General features: G+C 52.1%; 1 protein-coding gene across 1 annotated transcript; it reads left to right on the top strand.

Annotated features, from left to right (window-relative positions):
* The first annotated feature begins 842 nt into the window (after positions 1-842).
* Positions 843-20507, top strand: TREH (trehalase). Its single transcript, XM_045486551.1, is given in 17 exon segments — positions 843-925; positions 4156-4226; positions 7815-7866; positions 14834-14934; positions 15054-15198; positions 15284-15371; positions 16900-17000; positions 17155-17253; positions 17338-17454; positions 17563-17685; positions 17900-18201; positions 18712-18801; positions 18804-18928; positions 19195-19306; positions 19688-19800; positions 20042-20095; positions 20343-20507. Coding segments are annotated over 17 exon segments (1926 nt in total). The 3' UTR covers positions 20493-20507.
* Positions 20508-20654: the final 147 nt, after the last annotated feature.

Genomic DNA, 20654 nt, shown 5'->3' with positions numbered 1-20654 from the left:
TTGGGATGATAAAAAAAAATTGTTTTGAAAATAAGGAGTGGCAATAGTTTCAAAATATTGCGAATGTAATATAAATTGAATTATACACTTTAAAATGGCTGAAATGGCAGATTTTATGTGATATCTGTTTTAACCACAAGAAAAACACTTATAAAAAGGAAGGAAGGAAGCATGTAGCATCTGGAGGCAGGATGGGAGGGGGCACGCTACCAGGGCAGTGGAGAGGGACAGGGCCCTTTTGTCGTGTGACAGATACTGTTCTCAGGCACCACAACTGACCTCCTGGACAGTGAGGCTGAGTCCTAAAGGGAGGGTCACGCAGTCACTAATCTCAAATGGTGACAGGTTTGCAGAGTGTATCTTCCCATGCGCCCTTCCCCCCCCCCCCCCCCAGTGTCATTTCAGGCCCAAGCCATCGATCCACACGTGGGACGGAAACTTGAGCCATTCTGTTTGAGATGTTAAAGGAAAAGATAACTCTCTGCCGTGGTGATCTTGGAGCCACCAGAGAGATTGGCATCTGGGTCACAGATGTGGGACCAACTTGTGCCCCAGACACCGGGGCACCCCAGTCACCCACCACCACCCCACCACATGAGGGAAGGGCTGGAGCAGGTGGCACCCGCTGAGACTAAGAAAGAGAAAAAGTCCACAGTGGGGAGCAGGGGTCGGCTTCTGCAAGCTGAGCCAGGACAGCAAGGCCGCGCAGACCTGACATATAGCGCCCAGGGTGGCCACGCCTCAGTTGTGGAGTTTGGCAGCCCGGGTAGGCAGGTGATCAGCCTGCACCCCTGCAAGCAAGAGGTACCTGGGCTTACTCCTTGGCTGAGGCCACAGCCACCATGCCTGGGAGGGCCTTCATGCTGTGCCAGCTGCTTCTGCTGGGGCTGAGGTCCCAGGGTGCCCTGCCCCCGCCCTGTGACAGGTAGGAGTGGGGAAGCAGCTGGGGAAGGAGGTTGGGGTGGGATCTCAGGCACTGAGGGTCAGTCCTTCTGAGGGAAGGGGAGGGAAGGATGTCAGCTTTCCTTGTGTAGCAGGCTGGGGGAAGAGGGTGCTGCCTCCCGACCCAGGCAACTGCTGGCCAGTGTCCTCCCTCCCCTCAACCCCTCCCTCCAGGCTCTTCCCCAAACCATGCTATTCTCAGGGTTGTTCTAGGAAACTCTCTGCCCAGCTTCCCTAGCCTGGAGGTGAGCAGCAGTGTAAGGACCTGAAAAGTGCTCCTAAGTTTGGCCTCTGTGACGTAGAGCAGGTCAGAGCTCTTTGTAGAGCCATAGCTCCCATTTCCCAAATAAGAGACCTAAGTGGCCCTGTCCTGCCTCCTAGACTCACAGGGCATCATCCTTTTCTCATTTCAATGGCTCTCTTGCGCTCTCATGATGTCTCAGGCTGTGGCAGCAAACGAGAGAATCGAGATCCCCATCTTCCTGGACCTTACATAATTAGCAGGGAGAGTGCCGATCAAAGCACAACTAAAAGTAAAATAAAGTGAGGGGGCTGCTCGGGGCCAGCAGAGGGCACAGCAGTGCAGAGGGATGCAGGGAGAAAGCGTCTGTGAGGAGGAGAGGTTTGAACAGAATCATAGATGGAACCGTCTCTGTGCAGATCTGGAAGACCGTCCAGGCACAGAAACAGCAGTGCGAAGGCTCTGAGGTCATGTTCAAGGATCAGGAAGAAGGCTGGGGCAGGGGTGGGAACAGAGGAGGACCAGGGCTTGGGCGCCAGTGGTAGGACCAGAAAGGTGAGAAGTGGTTCAGTCTGGGATGTATTTTGAAGGTGGAGCCAATGATCGTGGAATATAAAGGGAAGGGGGTTACCTGGGATGATGCAGAGATTTTTGTCCTGAGCAATTGTAATAAGGATTTCAGAGAGGCTGTGTGATCAAGAGTTTTGTCAAGTGCGAGGCTGGTTGCCAAAAGTATGGAAAGAAGACTGTGTCAGGGGTCAGTAAGACCACCCACGGCTTCGGCGATTTGCTAGTACTCACCACACAGTTACATCTGTGTTACAGTCTATTCCAGTGAAAGGATGCGGATTAAAATTGGGAAAGGCAACAGGCACATAGGGCAGAGTCCCGGAGAGAAGAGACATGAGAGCCAGTTGTCCTCTGCCGGTGGACTTGTATGAACAGCATTTACTTTTTCCAGCAGCACGCGTGACAACCTGCGTGAAGTATGGCCAACCAGGAAGCTCCCCTGGGTCTTGTGTTCAGGGCTTTCTCTGGGGTTCAGTTATAGAGGCTTGGAGCATCTGTATGCCTGACCTTAATTACTCAGTCTCCAGGCCTCTAAGTCAGAGGGATATTGGGTGGCTCTCAGTCCCCACCATAAATCACATTATTAGTATGAAATATCTGGTGTGGCCCAAGGCCCCACGTAAAGATTTATCCGACAGAAATCCAGTAGGTTATGGCTTATTTCTCAGGAGCTGGGCACACGCTGTGCTGTCTTTGAAACGTGTAGGGTGGGAACACAGCAAACCCATTAAGTCAACTTTTTGGCTGCACAAGCTGCTTGTTCTACAATGAATAATGTATTTAGTCTTTGTCTTGGGTTCCTGGGATATAACCTCTAAAGCTCTTGGGATTTCCCAAGGGATAGGAGAGTCTTTGGTATCCGTGGTGGGTGCTGATAGTTTACATTAATGGGGTAACTCGTGGTGAGCCCCTGGGTGGTCATGCTGATGAGATGTCTCAGGCCATGCCAGAGAGATGGACCATGTGATTGGAGGACTGGGGCTGTGGGTCACAGGATATCAACTTGACCTCCTGACCTCTGAGGGCGGAGGGGGCTGAAGATTGAGTTCAGTCACATGACCAGTGATTGAACCAATGGTGTGTATAAAAACTCTAGACACCAAAGCTCGGGGGAGTGTCCTGTTGGGTGAACACTTTGATGTGCCAGGGGGGTGGTATGTCTAGATTCTTTGAGGTGAAGACAGGGAAGGTCTGCGTTCAGGACAATCCCGGACCTCTTTCTCCGTGTGTCTTTATTTGGCTGATCCTGGTTTGCATCTTTAGAATAAAACTGTAATAATAAGGATAGTGCTTTCCTGGGCTCTGTGAGTCATTCTAGCACATTATTGAACCTGATGGGTTTGGGGAACCTCCAAATTTGTAGCCAGTTGGTCAGAAGTAGTGGAAGCCTGGGAAGCCCTGAACTTGGAGCCCCAGCTGAGGGCAGTCTTGTCGGGGACTGTGCCCACGGCCTGAGCTAGTTGGTTAGTAGTGAGATTAGGTTGCAATACTGTCGTCAATGTGACAAAACGTGTCGTTTGCTAGAATGACCTCGATTCACTGGAACAGGTGGCTCGGGAAAAGCAAGACGAAAGGACAGGGGATGAGGACCCTTTGATTCCTGGGTGGCTGCCAGGTCACCCGTGGTGTGGAACAGCAGCTGTATTGGGATCAGTTCCTGGAGGTGAAAGTTGTCAGTGGAATTTAGAAATGATGGGTCCAGGGCCCAGGGTGTTGTCTCACTGGATGCCTAAGGAAATGCAGAATAATAGGGGGAAAAAATGCGATCCTTTTGTTATTATTATCCTCTAATGGCAACCATGAGAGTGAGAGATGGGCCAGGCTTTGCTTCTGGCCAGTCCAAACCATAGCCTCTCGTCTCAGGGCCCCCGCCTAAGGAATGTGTTGGGAAAGATCCTGATTCTGGCTGGCCTAGGTGTGGCCCTGGACTCAGAGTCATTTCCAAAGGGGAAAAAAATAATTCTAAAATGACGAATGAAGATTAGACTGATTCCCAAGAGAGTAGGATAGATAGAGGGGAGAGAGCCAGTGGGCCCATCCCAGTAGGGCAGAGTCTTTAAACAGTTATTAAGAAGTGGGGCGTGGGACACCTGGGCTGCTCAGTCAGTTAAGCGTCTAACTCTTGGTTTTGGCTCAGGTTTTTATCACGTGGTTCATGGGATCAAGCCCCGCATCGGGCTCTGTGCTGACAGTGTGGAGCCTGCCTGGGATTCTCTCTCTCCCTTTGCCCCTCTCCCTCCCTCCCTCTCCCTCTCACTCTCCCTCTCTCTCAAATAAATAAACTTTAAAAAAGATGGGGTGAATAAAGCAGCTGTGGCTACGGTCCAAAGAAAGTTGTTAATGCAGCACTTACAAATTGAGTGGACAGATTGGACCTGCTGCACCGCCCCCCCCCGCCCAAGATGCGAGGGACCTAAACACATCTCCATTTACCCTACTCTGGAGGAATTCAGAAAACTGCAAGGCAAAGCAGGTAATGAGAAAGCTGACCTCCAATCCACTGAGGCAGAGGCCACACAAGTTAAGATAAAGATTGGTGACAGGGTCAGGGTCCCTTAGCTCTGTCCCCTGCCTGGGAGTGGGCAAAATGGTCAGAGGGTATGGAAGGTCCTGGAGTCTGCGACATGGGGTCCCATGCGCCGCGGTAGCAGGAGCACGGGGGAGTCATATTCGGAGGACGTGAAAATGCAAGCCTTGGCGATCAAGGTGAATGCTTGGATGGAAAGTGCAATGTTCAGACAGACTTTACGTTGAGGGGTTGTTTCTCCTTCCCCTGAATGTTGTCTCGCAATGGCTTCCACATCTGACCGGGGAACACTTACCCCGAGCAGTATCGTAAAATGAAAACCTGTTGGCAAAGCCACGGTTAGGAACACAAGGGTGGAAGGGACTATGGGGAAAGTGCCGTTGGTGTGTTTGAATAGTTTTCATGCGAAGTGATTGTATCTGTTTTGCCTGAATGTGTTACAGGGGTGGATGTTGTGTCTGAGTGGGGAGTGTTTCCACTCTCTAGGATTATAAAGCAAAAGGCATATACATCTGCCATCATGCTACCGCTTGCTGTATTCATTGGACATTCTCAATGGGCACCGGGAAGACTGCCTGAGGTCACACAGATCACATCCTTCTGTGGAGCATAGGCTGCAGTTATAGTGGAAGTCTTGGGGCCCCTCCCAGCTGGCCAGACTTTGGGCTAGAGAACGTCCATTTGAGAGGCAATTACTAACTTGCTATCAGACGTTAATTCAGACCTCCTCTCTTAAAGGACGGAAGATAATCTTAAAACCTGACATGCCCATAACATCGTGGGTGGTGTTGGAAATACGAGGTAAGACGGAGGGCGGTGCCCAGCAGGGTTCCGTAACGCCATGGAAGCGGTTCATGCAGGAGCGTGCTGCTAGGGGAATGTGAGGTTAACTCCATGTGCTCGAGAGCAGATAGATCCCCTTCTCCCAGAACTGACTCTGGAACCACCTGAGGAGCTCTGGATTTTTTTTTTTTTTAAGTTTATGTATTTATTTTGAGAGAAAGCACGTGTGCATGCGAGTGGGGGAGGGGCAGAGAGAGAGAGAGAGAGAGAGAGAGAGAGAGAGAATCCCAAGCAGGCTCCACGCTGTCAATGCAGAGCCTGATGCGAGGCTCTCGATCTTACAGACCATGAGATCATGACGTGAGCCGAAATCAAGAGTTGGATGCTTAACCGCCTGCCACCCAGGTGCCCGGAGGGGCTCTGGATACTATTGCCACTGGGAAAGTGCCCTATAAACAGCTCTTGATTGACCAACAGAGAGCTGCTTGGTTCGCGGACGGTCGTTCCGAGGTGAACAAACCGCAGCGAAAGGCTGCCGTTCTGACCAGAGACGACAAAACCAGATCAGCTTGGTGGGCTGAACTGCATGCTGTTTGCCACTGTGTTTGGGCCTTTACCTGTGCTTAGTCAGTGACCCCCGTCCTGGCCGCACGGTCAGGCAGAAGGGCAATGGGAACGTGGTCTGTAGAAACAGTGCCCTGTGTGGCACGGTCCTACGGAAGTCACTATGGGAATTTGCGGGGTTCCCGGAGGTAGAACCGCCGATGCCCATCAGAAAACCCCCTTCCCTTGGGACGCCTGGGTGGCTCAGTCGGTTAAGGGTCCGACTTCAACTCAGGCCATGATCTCACGGCTTGCGAGTTTGAGCCCCTCATCGGGCTCTGTGCTGACAGCTCGGAGCCTGGAGCCTGCTTCGGATTCCGTGCCTCCCTCTCTCTCTGCCCCTCTCCTGCTCGTGCTCTGTCTCTGTCTTTCAAAAATGAATAAAAACGTCAAGGAAAAAAAAAACAAACCTCCCTTCCTAGACTGGAAAGTAACTAGAGCCAGCAAGCAGGTGTCCCAGTGCGTTCCCATGAGGTGGCCATTTGGGTTCACGGACCAATGGGATGTCGGGAGTTTGCAGCGATGCAGAGGTGGGCCAAATCTAGATACCTTGCACTCGCACCCCCTGAGGCACAAAATGCCGATAAGAGCTGTTCTGTCAACCAGAGAGACGGGCTCCACGTGGCTGCGGGGCAGATTCCCTGGAGGGAAGGACACCCATGGAGCTGGCCAGTGAGACTGATGCTGGCAGACCCGGCACGATCAGACAGTGACCCTGAACTGGGTGTAGCTGTGAGTGCTCAAAATACTGTAAAAGGACCAGAACAGAAGAGACTGCAGCAGTTTGGACCACTGAGTTACATTTTTTCAGACAGGGAACACACTTTCATCCTCCGAGTGATGGTCTGATAGAGAGCTGGGATGGACAGTTACAACGTTGGTTGTCGGAAACGGGAGACAGACAGGAAGGGCCGACCGACACGGCTTCACAAGTGTGTGCTCAGCACTCACCGTGAGGGGGTCCCGGGAGGGTGGCTACCAGCCGGACTGCTCTGCTTTTCGGGGGACTCTAGGGAAGAGGGGTGCAGAGGAGGCTGGTATGCCCATGCGATTCTTCCATAGGAGGGAGACGATGGTATGACGACGCTTTTTTCTTTCTTCCCCACATTTCTTCATCCTTCTTTTCTCCACCCGATGCAGAGATCCCAGGACCAAGGCAGCAGCTCCCACGTGTCCGAAGTAGGGATGATTCCTAAGCAAGAAAATGTAACTATACCCTTCAACTGTTATGTCCTCATTTCTAAGGGCCCGATGGGGGGTGTTGTGCCTTCCCATCTGGCTAAATGGGGGTCGTCTCTGAATGCGGCTGTATTCGGGAACAGGGTAGGAATGGCCCAGCCAAAGCGCACCTGTGTGGCACCTGTGCGTGGGAGAGGACTGCGGGGAGGCACTCGCTGCACTAACGTTGCTGCCTGCAACCTGGCCCAGCACAGCAGCTGAACGTAGTGTCCTTTCCAAAGGTTGAAAAGTTTGGGTATAAATGGAGAGAAGGAGAAACAGTAGCCGCAGGTAAAGAAATGAGTGAGTGGATTGATAATAATGCAATGGAGGAAATCCACTATTACGTTAACACTTTAATTTTTTTAAGTTTATTTATTTTGAGAGAGAGAAAGCCCTTTTCGGCGGGGTGGGGGGTGGGGGGTGGGGGGAGAGAGAGGGAGAGACAGAATCCCAAGCAGGCTCTGCGCTGCCAGCACAGAACCCGATGCGGGACTCGAACTCACGAACCGCAAGATCATGACCTGAGCCAAAGCCAAAATCAAGTTGGGCACTGAACTGACTGAGCCACCCAGGCGCCCCTACGTTAACACTTTAAAAGAGGCTCAAAGCAAGAAGTGATGCTGTTCTCAGTTCAAAAGGGTGAATGTGGGGCACCTGGGTGGTTCAGTCGGTTGGGCATCTGGCTTCGGCTCAGGTCACGATCTCGCAGTTCGTGGGTTTGAGCCCCACACCGGGCTCTGTGCTGACAGCTCAGAGCCTGGAGCCTGCTTCGGATTCTGTCTCCCTCTCTCTCTGCCCCTCCCCTGCTCACGCTCTGTCTCTGTCTCTGTCTCTCAAATATAAACATTTTAAAAATTAAAAATTTTTTTTTAAAAAAGGGTGAATGTACATATTGCTGAAATCACTCCTGCCCTGGAACCTGACAAGATCAAACAGAAGCCTGCAAACCTGAGTGGCCTCGCCAGGAAACATTTTGGCCGTAAGATACGATGATGGAGTAGACTAATTATTCATGACTATATGAGACTTGAGTAGTATGCCAACATCTTCGACCTTCTTTTCAGCTTATATCTACCATAGTACGATATGGTGAAACACTAACGTTGTTGGTTAGATTATAATATTAATCTTGATGGTCAAATGTATTGGGAAGTTGAGTTAAAAGCCTCCTATCCCTACCCTAGCTGTAAATGTTAGGTATATTCGTGCTGATACTATTGCCTTATCTATTACATAAATGCTACACCAAATGTAGACGCTCAAACAGGTAGGAATATTTTGCTAAAACGGACCCTTTGCCAAAGATCAGAGGGTACTGTGCTGTATAACAAAGCACGTGGCGGTCCTTCGACCCATTTTCCTGCAATGTAACCTCTGAGCTCTTGGAATTTCCCAAGTGATGGGAGAGTCTTGGGCATTCGGGTGGGCTCTGATAGTTTACATTAATGAGGTGACTCATGGTGAGCCCTTAGATGGTCATACTAATGAGGTGTCTCAGGATGGGGGCAGACTGTGCCAGAAAGACTGACCATATGATTAGAGGGTTGGGACTTTGGGTCATGTGATATCAGCCCAACCTCTGGGGAGGAGAGGGTGGCCGGGGATTGAGTTCAATCGCGTGGCCAGTGATTCAGTCAATCATGCCCATGTGGTAGAAACCTAATAAAAACTCTGGACACCAAGGCTCGATGGAGTATCCTATTTGGTGAACACACTGAAGCGCCAGGAGGGTGATAAATCCTGATTCCACGGGGAGAGGACACAGAAGCTCCGTGTTGAGGACCCTCCCTATATGTCTTGTGAAAGTGAACTGAGCGAGGGCAGTTTTATTAGAGACTCTGCTCTTAAGCATCCAGAGTCTGCACTAACTCGAGATGGTCAGCATCAGAAGTTAAATCTGTCCACCACCCTTCTGCCCCTCGGCCTGGGCTTTCTTACAGCATAATTGTCATATTTGAGCAGCTGCATTTATTTATTTATATTTTTTAATGTTTATTATTTTTGAGACAGCATGAGTGAGGTGGGGCAGAAGGAGAGGGAGATAGAATCCAAAGTAGGCTCCAGGCTCTGAGCTGTCAGCACAGCTGACAATGTGGGGCTTGACCCGTGAACCACAAGGTCATGACCTAAGCCAAAGTCGGACACTTAACCCACTGAGCCACCCAGGCATCCTCGAGCATCTGCATTTAGTAAAGCAATTATGTAACAGGTATAGCAGTATATCGGCATGAGTGTGCCTAACCTTTGGAGGAGTCAGTGCAGACTAGGGACAGACTGAAGGAAACAACTATTTTGACAACCAGCCTATAACACCTTTACATACGTTTTTGTATATTTGTACTGATTTGATTACTCATTTCCTTCCTTGATCTGCCACTATTTGTATCTTAGGTAAACTTGTGCAGAACTACTTAGCATAGAAATTAGCTCAATCCAGTTCTTCCTCAGGCCAGGCATTTCCCACTGGTCTCGCATTCTGAGGAGGCTTTAACTCAATGTCCCAACATACTCGGTTATCAGTATCAATGTGATCATGTGGCTAATTTACATAAGGTGGTTGAATCGTACCGATAATACCAGTGTTACACCATATCCTGGTACGGTCACTGTACAATTTGGTTTCATTACAGAACAAATCTGGAAGAATTACAGAGGTATTCTCTGTTCCTTCTCATTGGACTCAAACCTTGCCCTTATACCAGATATTATTATGGACAGGCATCATTACAAATAGCCATGATTTTATTATTTATTATCACAAACTATTATCTGTTATTTCTGGGTTCCAAGTCCGTTGGAGGCAAAGCCAGTCACCCTGTCTCTGTTCATAGGCATCTCAGGACAGGACCCGCCTCCTTCCTATGGGAGGACCTGGGTGGTATTCAGAATAATTCCTATCCCTGATGGTTGTACTACAGGGTATGTCTTCTTCCGATCTATTCTTGGAGCAAGGGCAGTCATAGTGCATCGAGTGTCCAGAGAACGAGGTTGTCAGGCCTCTAAATTCCCAGACACGTGGCCCTTGAGCCTCAGTAGCTACAATGGAAGGCCACTGATGCATGTGTACATTGGGTCCCATCAGCATTAAAATAGTCCAGGGGCCCTGTTGGGTGAGGGTACAGGCCCTTTCCCAGTGCTGGATCCTGGCATCATCCAGCATTATGTGTTGCCTTGCCCTGACCCATTTCACTAAAGCCTCATCATCTACCTGGTCTGACTCCCATCCTTTGCTTCCCTCCTGGAAGAGAGAACTCCTTCTCATCTGCTTATTCTAGTTAATAAGTATTTTTCCTCTGCCTCTCCTCATTAAAAGCAAATTCAGTTTGTTCAACAGTGGGGGACCTATGTCCCCCAAAGCTCTTTTATGCCTCATGGTCCAAAGTTGTTTAACCTACCGTGCATGTTGTTGCCATTAGATACTAAAAGCCTGAGTGCAGTTCAGATACGGTGGGTTAGATAAGTGGTAGTCACGCCTAGATGCAATTTATTTTGAGTATGCCATAAGGCCTCCCATAGCCTTTCTCATCCCTGATGGGGCTATTCCCCGGGGGAATTTAGACACACTGTATGATGCCTACTGCTTTAATCCCACAAGAAACCCATTTATTCTCTCCTGTTTAATAGCTTTCTGTTCACAAAAACAAGGGTGATCTGCATTTGTGCTTATAGCACACTGCACGTGCTACTCTGTTTTGTCCATTGACATCAGGGGCCTCTCCAAGTATTTGATTATCAAGGTTTATGTGACACAGAAATTAATCTGCCAAGAGTTGTAAACCACACAGTCTAAAGGCCCAGTGGGGAGTTGTTCTGGGAAATTCCTCCCCAACCGATATCCTTCGTAGTAAGTGTAATCTAAAAACTTGAAGTCAGAAGATGTTAGCACGTCACTAGAGTTCCCTTCAGTCATCAGCAGCCCAGCTCATTATCGTATCCTAAAACCAGAATGCCTCCCAGAGAGATTCCAGTCATGTCTGCAGGCTTCCATTCAACTTTGTCGGGTTCCAAAGGCAGAGTGGTCATGGCAGACTCATGGCCTCACCCTCCCAGGCATCTGATACAACTGTGCTAAGGACAGTGTTAACCTCTTGCTCTCTCCAGGCACTAATGTCATGCTAGATTTCCCATTTTCATTGAATATCCATTTACTCACCTCTCTGCCCTCATCTGCCATGTCTCCTTCTTTCCAGTTGTCTTCTTATCCATTTTATTACCCTTTTGATTGAAGTGTTTAGTCCATTGACATTTAGAATGAGTACTGAAGTATATGAATTTATTGCCATCATGTTGCCTGTAGAGTTGGAGATTCTGGTGGATCTTCTCTGGTCCTTTCTAGTCTTTGTTGCTTTTGGTCTTTTTTTTTTTTTTTTTTTTTTTTTTTCTTTCTCCCCTCAGAGAGTCCCCCTTAAAGTTTCGTGCAGGGCTGGTTTAGTGGTCATGAACTTCTTTAGTTTTTGTCTGGGGAAACTTTTTATCTCTCCTCCTATTTTGAATGACACCCTTGCTGGATAAATAATTCTTGGTTGCATGTTTTTCTGATTCAGCACGTTGAATATATCCTGCCTCTCCTTTCTGGCCTGCCAAGTTTCTGTGCATAGGTCTGTTGCAAACCTGATCTGTCTTCCCTTGTAGGTTAAGGACTCTTCTTCCCTTGCTGCTTTCATGATTCTTTTCTTGCCTGAGTATTTTGTGAATTTGACTATGATATGCCTTGTTGATGGTTGATTTTTGTTGAATCTAATGGGAGTTCTCTGTGCTTCCTGGATTTTGATGTCTGTGTCTTTCCCCAGGTTAGGAAAGTTTTCCACTATGATTTGCTCACGTAAACTTTCTGCCCCTTTTTCTCTCTCATCTTCTGGGACTCCTGTGATTCGGATGTTATCCCTTTTTAATGAGTCACTGAGTTCTCTAAGTCTTATATCGTACTCTTTTGCCTTAGTTTCCCTGTTTCTTTTTTTTTTTTTTTTCTGCTTCATTGTTCTCCAGAAGTTTGTCCTCTCTGTCACTGATTTGCTGCCCTCCTTCATCCATCCTTGCCACCCTGGCATCCATTTGAGATTGCATCTCAGTTATAGCATTTTTTATTTCATCCTGACTAGATTTTACTTATTTTATCTCTACAGAAAGGGAGTCTATGCTTTTTTTCAACCCCAGCTAGTACTCTTATTATTGTGATTCCTAATTCTGGTTCAGACATCTTGTTTGTATCTGTGTTGATTAAGTCCCTGGCTGTCATTTACCTTCTTTCCATTTGTCATTGATTTTCACTAAACTTTTCAACCTTTGAAGAGACATTAGGTTTGGCCACTGTACTTATCCAGATTGCCAACAGCAATACCAGTCTTGCTAGTGCCTTCCCTAGTTTCCTCTCATCTGTTCAGGATAGAGTTACAAGGCCCAGAATGAGTGGCTATTCCCACCACTAGAGAGTATAGCTGAATTCATTGTTAGCCCCCAGTTAGCCAGATGAGCTATGGGCACAAGTCACCCCACCAGGCCCTTGGGAATTCTGACATAAAGATTTGAAAAGATGGACACCTGGGTGGCTCAGTTGGTTAAGCGTCCAACTCTTGATTTCAGCTCAGGTCGTGATATCACAAATCGTGAGTTCAAGCCCTGCGTCAGGCTCTGTGCTGACAACTCGGGCCTGCTTGGGATTCTCTGTCTCCCTCACTCTCTGTCCCTCTCCCCCCTGCTCAAAATAAAGAAATAAATATTAAAAAAAAAAGATTTGAAAAGATAGCTACAGTTTCTTGCTCAGGGATCATTCATGCTTCTGGCACCACATGGCAGTCTGGTCCACTGTGTAGGCAAAAGGTAAGTTGAGATGGTGCGGGAAAGAATTGTATAGACCCACCAGCAACCTCTCCACCCATCCCCCAGAAAACCAGAGGAATGTATCCAGTGGGGACCCTCCTCTGGCCCTCATCCCATGCTGAGTGCGAGCACACACTTGTGAAGCTGTGTAAGCCAGCCCCTCATGCTTTTATTTCTCTCCATTTTAATTTTTAATGTTTTATTCATTTTCGAGAGAGACAGTATGAGAGGGAAAGGGAGACACAGAAACCGAAGAAGGCTCCAGGCTCTGAGCTGTCAGCACAGATCCCGACGTGGGGCTCAAACTCATAAACTGTGAGTCATGACCCGAGCTAAAGTCAGATGCTTATCCAACTGAGCCACCCAGGTGCCCCGATTTCTCCCTGTTTTATTATTTTTTTTTTAGTTTTTAATGTTTATTTTTGAAGGAGAGAGACAACGTGAGCGGGAAAGGGGCAGAGAGAGAGGGAGACACAGAATCCGAAGCAGGCTCCAGGCTCTGAGCTATCAGCACAGAGCCCGACATGGGGCTTGAACTCAAAATCTGTGAGATCATGACCTGAGTGAAGTCAGTCGCCCAACCAACTGAGCAACCCAGGCACCCCTTCCCATTTTAAACAAGAAAAGTTTCATTTGCCTGTTCCGATTCTGTATGGAGCCAGCACTCCGAAGGTGATAAGCCACATGATGTGTCCATTTGACATGACCTCTCGGTCCATTGTTGGGACTGTGGGCCGACCAAATTGGCACAGTATCTTCTGTTCCGATGTAGTATTTTAAGCATATCCCCCTATAATCAGGTATGTAAAGCCTACTTTATCATGCCCCTTGAATTTCCAGAGTGATTTCCCGAGGGTTATGCCCCATACGGGCATCCCCTTGATGAGTCCAGTTTTTCCCTGCCTGTGAGTCAGTAAAAACCCCAACCTAGGGACTTTTTGCATTCACTTCTTCCATCACTGCAAGGGAAACAGCATGCAGTTCAGCCCACTGAGCTGATTCGTTCTTTCAGGCTTCAAAGATTTCCATCAGTTGGTCGGAGTGCATTGGCCTTCCAAACAAGATACTGTCTGTCTGCCTTGGAGCTGCCATCGGTAACCAAGCAGCTCTTTGTTGGTCGCAGAGAGCTGTCCACAGGGCACCTCCCCGTGGCTCCTCAGTGCTTCCCATGGTCCTGCGGGAAAGGAGATGACTTGCCCACGAAGCCCCACGTAGCACATCCCTGCATAAAACGTTTCCACTGTATTGAGGAACCGTTTGGGGGCACTGCCACTTTTTTTTTTTTTAATATTTATTTATTTAGAGAGAGAGTAAGCCAGGAAGGGGCAGAGAGAGAGAGGCAGAGATTGAATCCCAAGCAGACTCTATGCTATCAACACAGAGCCCATGTGGGGCTCGAACTCACAAATCGTGAAGTCACAGGGTGCCTGGGTGGCTCATCGGCTAAGCGTCCGACTCTTCATTTTGGGTCAGGTCGTGATCTCACTCTGTCTCTCAAAATAAACAAACTTCAAAAAAAATCACGAGCCACCAGGGCACCCACGGGCACTGCCTTCTTTATCAGAGTGTTTCTCTGACAGGACATTAGAGCTACTTCAGGCCTTAGGAACATCTTCCATCCTTCAGTCAGAGAGCTGGTTTCCACAAACACCCAACAGCAGGCCCGTAGTTGTCTTCCAAGGGGCATACATCCTGCCCCACACCTGCAGGTTTTCTGGTCCAAGGTCTCAGCAATTGCCACTGGGTGTAACTTACGGGATTTGGCCTTAAGCCCTTTTGATCCCTTTCACACAGGCCCCGCTGTACAGAGAATCCATCCAGCTCATTCTGTCAAGTCACTGATGACAGTGGTAGTCTCCTTGTTCCCGCTGGGTATTCCGCACTCTTCCAAATGACCACCCGGTGTGGGCTTGGGTACCTGCTTACATCCTGTACTGCAGAGTGTCCTCATTCTCTCAGCCTGGTTTGTCACCACCACCCGCACACGCCTACCACACATGCACACACACGTGCATAGGTGCGTACACACACAGCCCTGGTCCAGTCCAGGGAACATGCCCACACTCCAGCCTTTTCTCTCCCCTCCCGGGGGTGGCCTGACCTGCTCCCCTCCCCAACACTCTCGGCAGCCGGATTTACTGCTACGGGGATCTCCTGCACCAGGTTCAGATGGCGAAGCTCTACCAGGACGACAAGCAGTTTGTGGACACGCCACTGTCCTCGACTCCAGGTAAGGCGACTGGGGGCCCCACCTTCTGAACCTTCTGTACCAAAGATAGTGGGACGCAGGGCCGGGCAGGGAGGGGCTCCTGGGCGCCAGCTGATCCCTCCTGGCCACCCACACCCCAGACCGAGTTCTGCAGCACTTCCGGGAGCTGGCCGCCCGCCACAACCACAGCATTCCCACGCCACTGCTTGGCGCCTTCATCCAGGAACACTTCCAGGCCGCGGGGCAGGAGCTGCAGCCCTGGACCCCCGAGGACTGGAAGGACAGGTACAGCCTGGACAGAAAACAAGAGAGAGCCCTTCAGGGAGGGCTGTCTCCCTGAGCCCTGGGGGTTTGGTCGGTGTTCTTCCAGCCCCCGGTTCCTGCAGAAGATCTCGGACCCCAAGCTGCGAATCTGGAGGGAGCAGCTGCACCAGCTCTGGAAGAAACTGGGAAAGAAGGTGTGACTGCCCTGCGTGTTGGCAGGGGGGACCGAGCTGGGAGACAGTTTCGCCGGCTTGGGGCTCACCTTGCCTGTAGAGCACAGAGAGGGAGACATTTCCTAAAAGTCTGTACCCTATCCACTGGGTCCTTGAAAAGAGTTCTCTAGAAGGAATTTCTGGAGGGGTAGAAGGGAACATCTACTTCAAACTTCTCACCTCCTCACCATCCTCCCCCCAGGCAAATTCAGCCTGTCCTGTCACCTCCAGGCTGCCCAACTGGGCTCTCCCTTCCCTGATCTCCTCAGGCCAGGCCTCTGCTCAGGAATATTTGCCACTGCTGATTGTGGCCTGTGGTCAGCACTGTCTGTTATGTACTTTCTCTCCTTTGTCTGAGGCTCAGAGAGGGCAGAGGTTTGCCCGAGGCTGCACAGCATCTGTCCTCCCAGCCGGCCCCCGGGGCCCTGGCACCCGCTGGCACAGAGTGATGCTCCAGGGCCCTTCCCCACCCAGCCCCGCAGGAGCAAACCCAGCTCTGTTCCACGACGCCCCTCAAAATAACTGACAGCCCACTGCTCTCCCACTGAAACCACACTCACTGGGACAGAACCAGGAGGCCATGAACAGAGAAAGTACCTGAAGGAGGCAGCCATCTCTGCTCTGGTCCTACAGTTGCTCTCCCGAGGCCACGTTCATGTACGCCTGTCTCATTGGGAAAGCAGTTTGGGGTTTCCTTTCTCCTTACAAATACAACTGCCAGTTACTTCACCAGCAAAAAGGGGTTCGTTTAGGAATAGCAGAGAACGGCCATCTGGGCTGAGTAAACCACAGGAAAACCGTGGGCAAGTCAGCAGAACGCAGAACAGGAACGCCGCTTTGTGGAGGAAGGGGGGCATTGGGAAGGCTGCTGCGAACAACAAGGCCTTTGCGGTAAACTGGGGCGTTCTGAGTACGGTGGCTTTTCATTGGCCGAGTTGCGACAGCCTCTCATTGGCTGGGCTGTTGCTGGGGCGGAAGAAACCTACCCCTTCAGCTGGGAGAGTAAGGCAGCATCCACTTGCTAGTTGGGATCTGCACTTGACAAAGAGTCAGGGCAGGAGGGCTTCACCTGCCAGCCTCTCGGAGGTTGTGAATGAGGTTTCCTTTCATTCATTTTCACACTCCACGCCTGGGTCAGAGGATGCGGGCCCTGAGTCTCTGGGCCTGGCTTGGTGGTGGCCCCAGAGATGAGGTCAGGGGAGTGGAGGACGTGGTCCCCCTGGCCGGTCCTGATAATGGCCATTGTTTGGTGAGCACCTGCCAGGGCCGGGCTGGGTTAGCCAGGACTCCAGAGGCCCCCACGTGGGACCGAGCAGACCAGGCTCCCGCAGCTCAGGCCTTGACCTCAGCCGTACCCGGCTGACCAGCAGCAGAGCCAGAACTCGTGCTCTGGCTCCCTGGCTCCAAAGCTGCAGCTGCCAGCCCCCCCCCCCCCCCCCCCCGCCCAGCCTCTTCCGGACTCCACACCGTGGGGGTCCTGGGCTCCCTGTGCCCTCTCTCCTGACTGCAGGTGAAGCCAGAGGTCCTCAACCACCCCGAGCAGTCCTCTCTGCTCTACTCAGAACACCCCTTCATTGTGCCTGGTGGGCGCTTTGTCGAATTCTACTACTGGTGAGCAGCTGGGGCTTTAGGGCAGGAGTGGGGGAGCTGGGGCCAGCGGGCTGTCCTGAGCAGGGTAGGGCACCCTGACTGGCCTGAGTGTGCAGGGCAGGGGGTGGCGGGGGGGTGGCGGGAGGGTGGGTGCCTGAGCTGCCCCTTTCCCCAGGGACTCCTACTGGGTGATTGTGGGGGGGGGGCTGCTCCTCTCTGAGATGCCCGAGACTGTGAAGGGCATGCTGCAGAACTTCCTGGACCTGGTGCGACTGTAAGAGGGGACGGGCTTGGCGCTGGATTGGCCTTGGCCTTGGCCGCTGGGCAGATGCCCCTCAACAGTCCTCCTTCTCGGCAGCTGTGGACATGTCCCCAACGGGGCCCGCGTGTACTTCCTGCAGCAAAGCCAGTCCCCCCTGCTGACTCTCATGATGCACTCCTACGTGGCTCACACCAACGATACCGCCTTCCTGAGGTGGGCACCCCGGCCCCCTGCTGCCCTGCAGGCCCCCGTCCCTGAGACCTCCCAGGGCGGGACTGAGGGGGCGTGCCTGGGCTAAGGCGGTACCTGGCTCCGCCCCAGGGACAACATCAGGAACTTAGCTTTGGAATTGGACTTCTGGACTGAGCACAGGAACGTCCCTGTGAGCTCGGGGAGGAAGAGCTTCATCCTGAATCACTATTCTGTCCCTTATGGGGGACCCAGGTAAAGAGCTGCCCTGTCAGCCTCTCAGTCTCTCATTGTTCACTCTTTTTTGAGGGCCAGTGACTTAGCCCCACGTCTCCGATGGTGATACTAAAAGCCCAGGACAATGCAGGGCTGTCGAAAGACAAGCCGAGGGCAGCTGAGACAACATGGCTCAGCCTCCAGCTTGGGCTTGGAGCTTCCTGGTGCCAGGACGCTCGCTTTCCTCCTCCAGGCCCAAGTCTTACAGCAAAGACGGGGAGGTCAGGCATCTGGGTGGGGCTGGGACCCTGATGTGTGTCAGGCCCCGGTCCCCGGTCTGCTGCTGCCTCGTCATCACAGGGGACCAGGAAGCTCTGTGGGCTGAGCTCAAGGCTGGGGCCGAGTCTGGCTGGGACTTCTCCTCGCGTTGGCTCGTCAAAGGCCCGAACCCCAACTTGCTGAGCAGTATCCGGACCAGCAAACTCGTGCCTGTTGATCTCAATGCCTTCCTGTGCCAGGCAGAGGAGCTGATGAGCGACTTCTACTCCAGACCGGGTGAGCTCGCCAGCAGGAGGAGAGGGAGAACGGTGCTCGGCTGGCTTTGGTCCTGCCTCAGCCTTGACCATGGAGCTGGAAGTAGGACCGTGGGTGAAGGGTCCGTACCCCGCCCCTGGTACTGCCAGAGCGAGAGTACAAATGGAGCCCACTCTCCACTCACGGTCCCTTTCTCACCAGGAGGGAGTTATAGGTTCCCTGAGGGCACCTCGGTCCACACATTCAAACTCCCTCCATTCCCTTTGTCCAGCCAGAGCTAGGGGAATACACACGGCCAGTGCCCTCCTAGGAGGGACCTGGCAACAGGCCAGTGCAAGTCCTGAGAGCTATACAGGGCCGTCTGCTCAGGAAATTCCAGGTCCTAGAGGCCTGAAATGTGGCCCCAGGTATGCATGTCCCCTTGGTGCTCAGGATTTCTAGCCCTTGGGAAGGACAACAGGAGGAGGCCAAAGTAGATCTCTTGAAGGCACGGGACCCAGGTTGCTCAGTCTAAAGACAGTGTCACCCCAGGGAACGATCTCCAAGCCACAAAATACAGAAATATGCGGGAACAGCTCTTGGCTGCCATGAAAGCCATCCTGTGGAATGAGGAGAACGGTGCCGGTTTGACTATGACCTTGAGAACAGGAGGAAAAACCTCGAGTTTTACCCATCCAACCTTAGTCCTCTCTGGTCTGGCTGTTTCTCTGACCCGGGAGTCGTGGACAAGGCTCTGAAATATCTGGAGGTGAGGGGGCCGGGGGCAGCAGGGCGGGCTGGTATACTGGGGGCAGAGCCATCTGCTCTCTCCCTGACTCTGAGCTAGTGACCTCCACTCCCTCCTGCTCCACCCCTGTGCCTGAGCCTGCAGGTCCTGCCGGAGCCACCAGGGGGTGGCAGTGAGCCAAAAAGAGAAAGTCCAGGAAGGGGACCATCTGGCCTTAGGAGGGCCCGGCCCCTTGGCTCCTCATCCGGTCCCCACCCACAGTCCGAGAAATGTCTGGAACCTTCTAGGACAGCCAGATCTTGACCTACCAGTACGGGATCCCGACCTCTCTCCAGAAGACAGGCCAGCAGTGGGACTTCCCCAATGCCTGGGCCCCCTTGCAGGACCTGGTCATCAGAGGTAGGGAGGCAGCAGTGGGGCACATCCCAGGGCCTGCCCTCCTTGCATCTAGAGGGTCAGCCCCCTGGTACCGGGGAGGTGTGAACAGAGGATGTGAGGTCTTTCTCTGGCTCTTCTGTTCTCATGGCTTCCCCCTCAGCAGACATTCGTGTCTGCCCCAACCTGTCCAGGGAACCAGCCCTCCTTTCTCTCTCCAAACCCAGGCCCTGGGGAAAGAGCACGTTGGCTTTTCACGTGGTTTCAAGATGGAGGTCTTGAGGCTCGGGCCGCTTTCCCTCCTTGAGGAGAGTAAGGTTCAGGCCTATGCTCCCTCTGGGTTGGGGACTCAGGTGGCTCAGGGTCCTGCCTGGGGGAGGGGAAGGTGGGGGGGGGGGCGTGTAGGTCTGGCCAAGTGTCCTTCACCTCGGTCCCAGGAAGTGGCTTTCCAGCTGGCTCAGAATTGGATCCGAACCAACTTTGAGGTCTACTCCAGAAAGTCAGCCATGTATGAGAAGGTGAGCTGCTCCTGAGCCCTGACCCTCCTGGGCCTCCTCCCCATGGGGAGATGGGGGAATTGCCAGGCTTTGCAAAGCCCGGGGACAGTGGTGACACCCAGTGGCCATTCTTGGGCACTGCAGGCCAGGGCAGCTTCTCCCACAGGGGCTCCCATTTCTGGCTTTCCCTAGAGGGCTGAGGTGGGGGCGCGGGGATGGGGTGGGTAGTGTCTGACCTTAGAGCCTGTCCTTTTGTTCCCAGTATGACATCAGCAACGGTGGTCAGCCAGGTGGTGGAGGGGAGTATGAAGTTCAGGTGAGTGGGCCCACATCCCATAGGAACTACAGGGCTCTGCTGTCCCCGCAACTGGCCATGACCTCCGCTGTCTGGGCCTGTTTCCTCCTGTGGATGTGGGTCCACGGGGAGGAGCCTGCCTGGAGCTCCTTTGTCCTCCTGGGGTCAGGCAGTTCTAGAGCCCCTGGGTGGAGATCTCACACCCCCTAAAATAGGGCTTGAGGGCCTTCCCCAGAGATCCTGCCCCACTAGCCATTCCTCTCTCCAGGAGGGCTTTGGCTGGACCAGTGGAGTGGTCCTGATGCTCCTGGACCGCTACGGCGACCGACTGAGCTCGGGGACCCAGACTGCTTTCCTGGTGCCGCAGTGCCTCACAACTGCCCTTCTGCTCAGCCTCCTGCCACGTCTGCCTCATTAAACGTCTGCGTGAGTCCCCACCTTTTCTTGCCTCTGGAGACCCCATACCCCACCCAGAGCCAGTCCTTGGAGTGGTCAGGGTAGGGACCTGGAAGTCATGGGCTGTGTGCCCTTGTCCGTCCTGGAACCCCAGTAAGGAGGAAATCCTATTTTGCGGGGAACA

This window comes from Leopardus geoffroyi, chromosome D1 (assembly GCF_018350155.1).
Source record: "Leopardus geoffroyi isolate Oge1 chromosome D1, O.geoffroyi_Oge1_pat1.0, whole genome shotgun sequence".
NCBI lineage: Eukaryota > Metazoa > Chordata > Mammalia > Carnivora > Felidae > Leopardus > Leopardus geoffroyi.
Note: the sequence above shows the minus strand (reverse complement) of the source record. Positions and strands in the feature narration are given on the sequence as shown.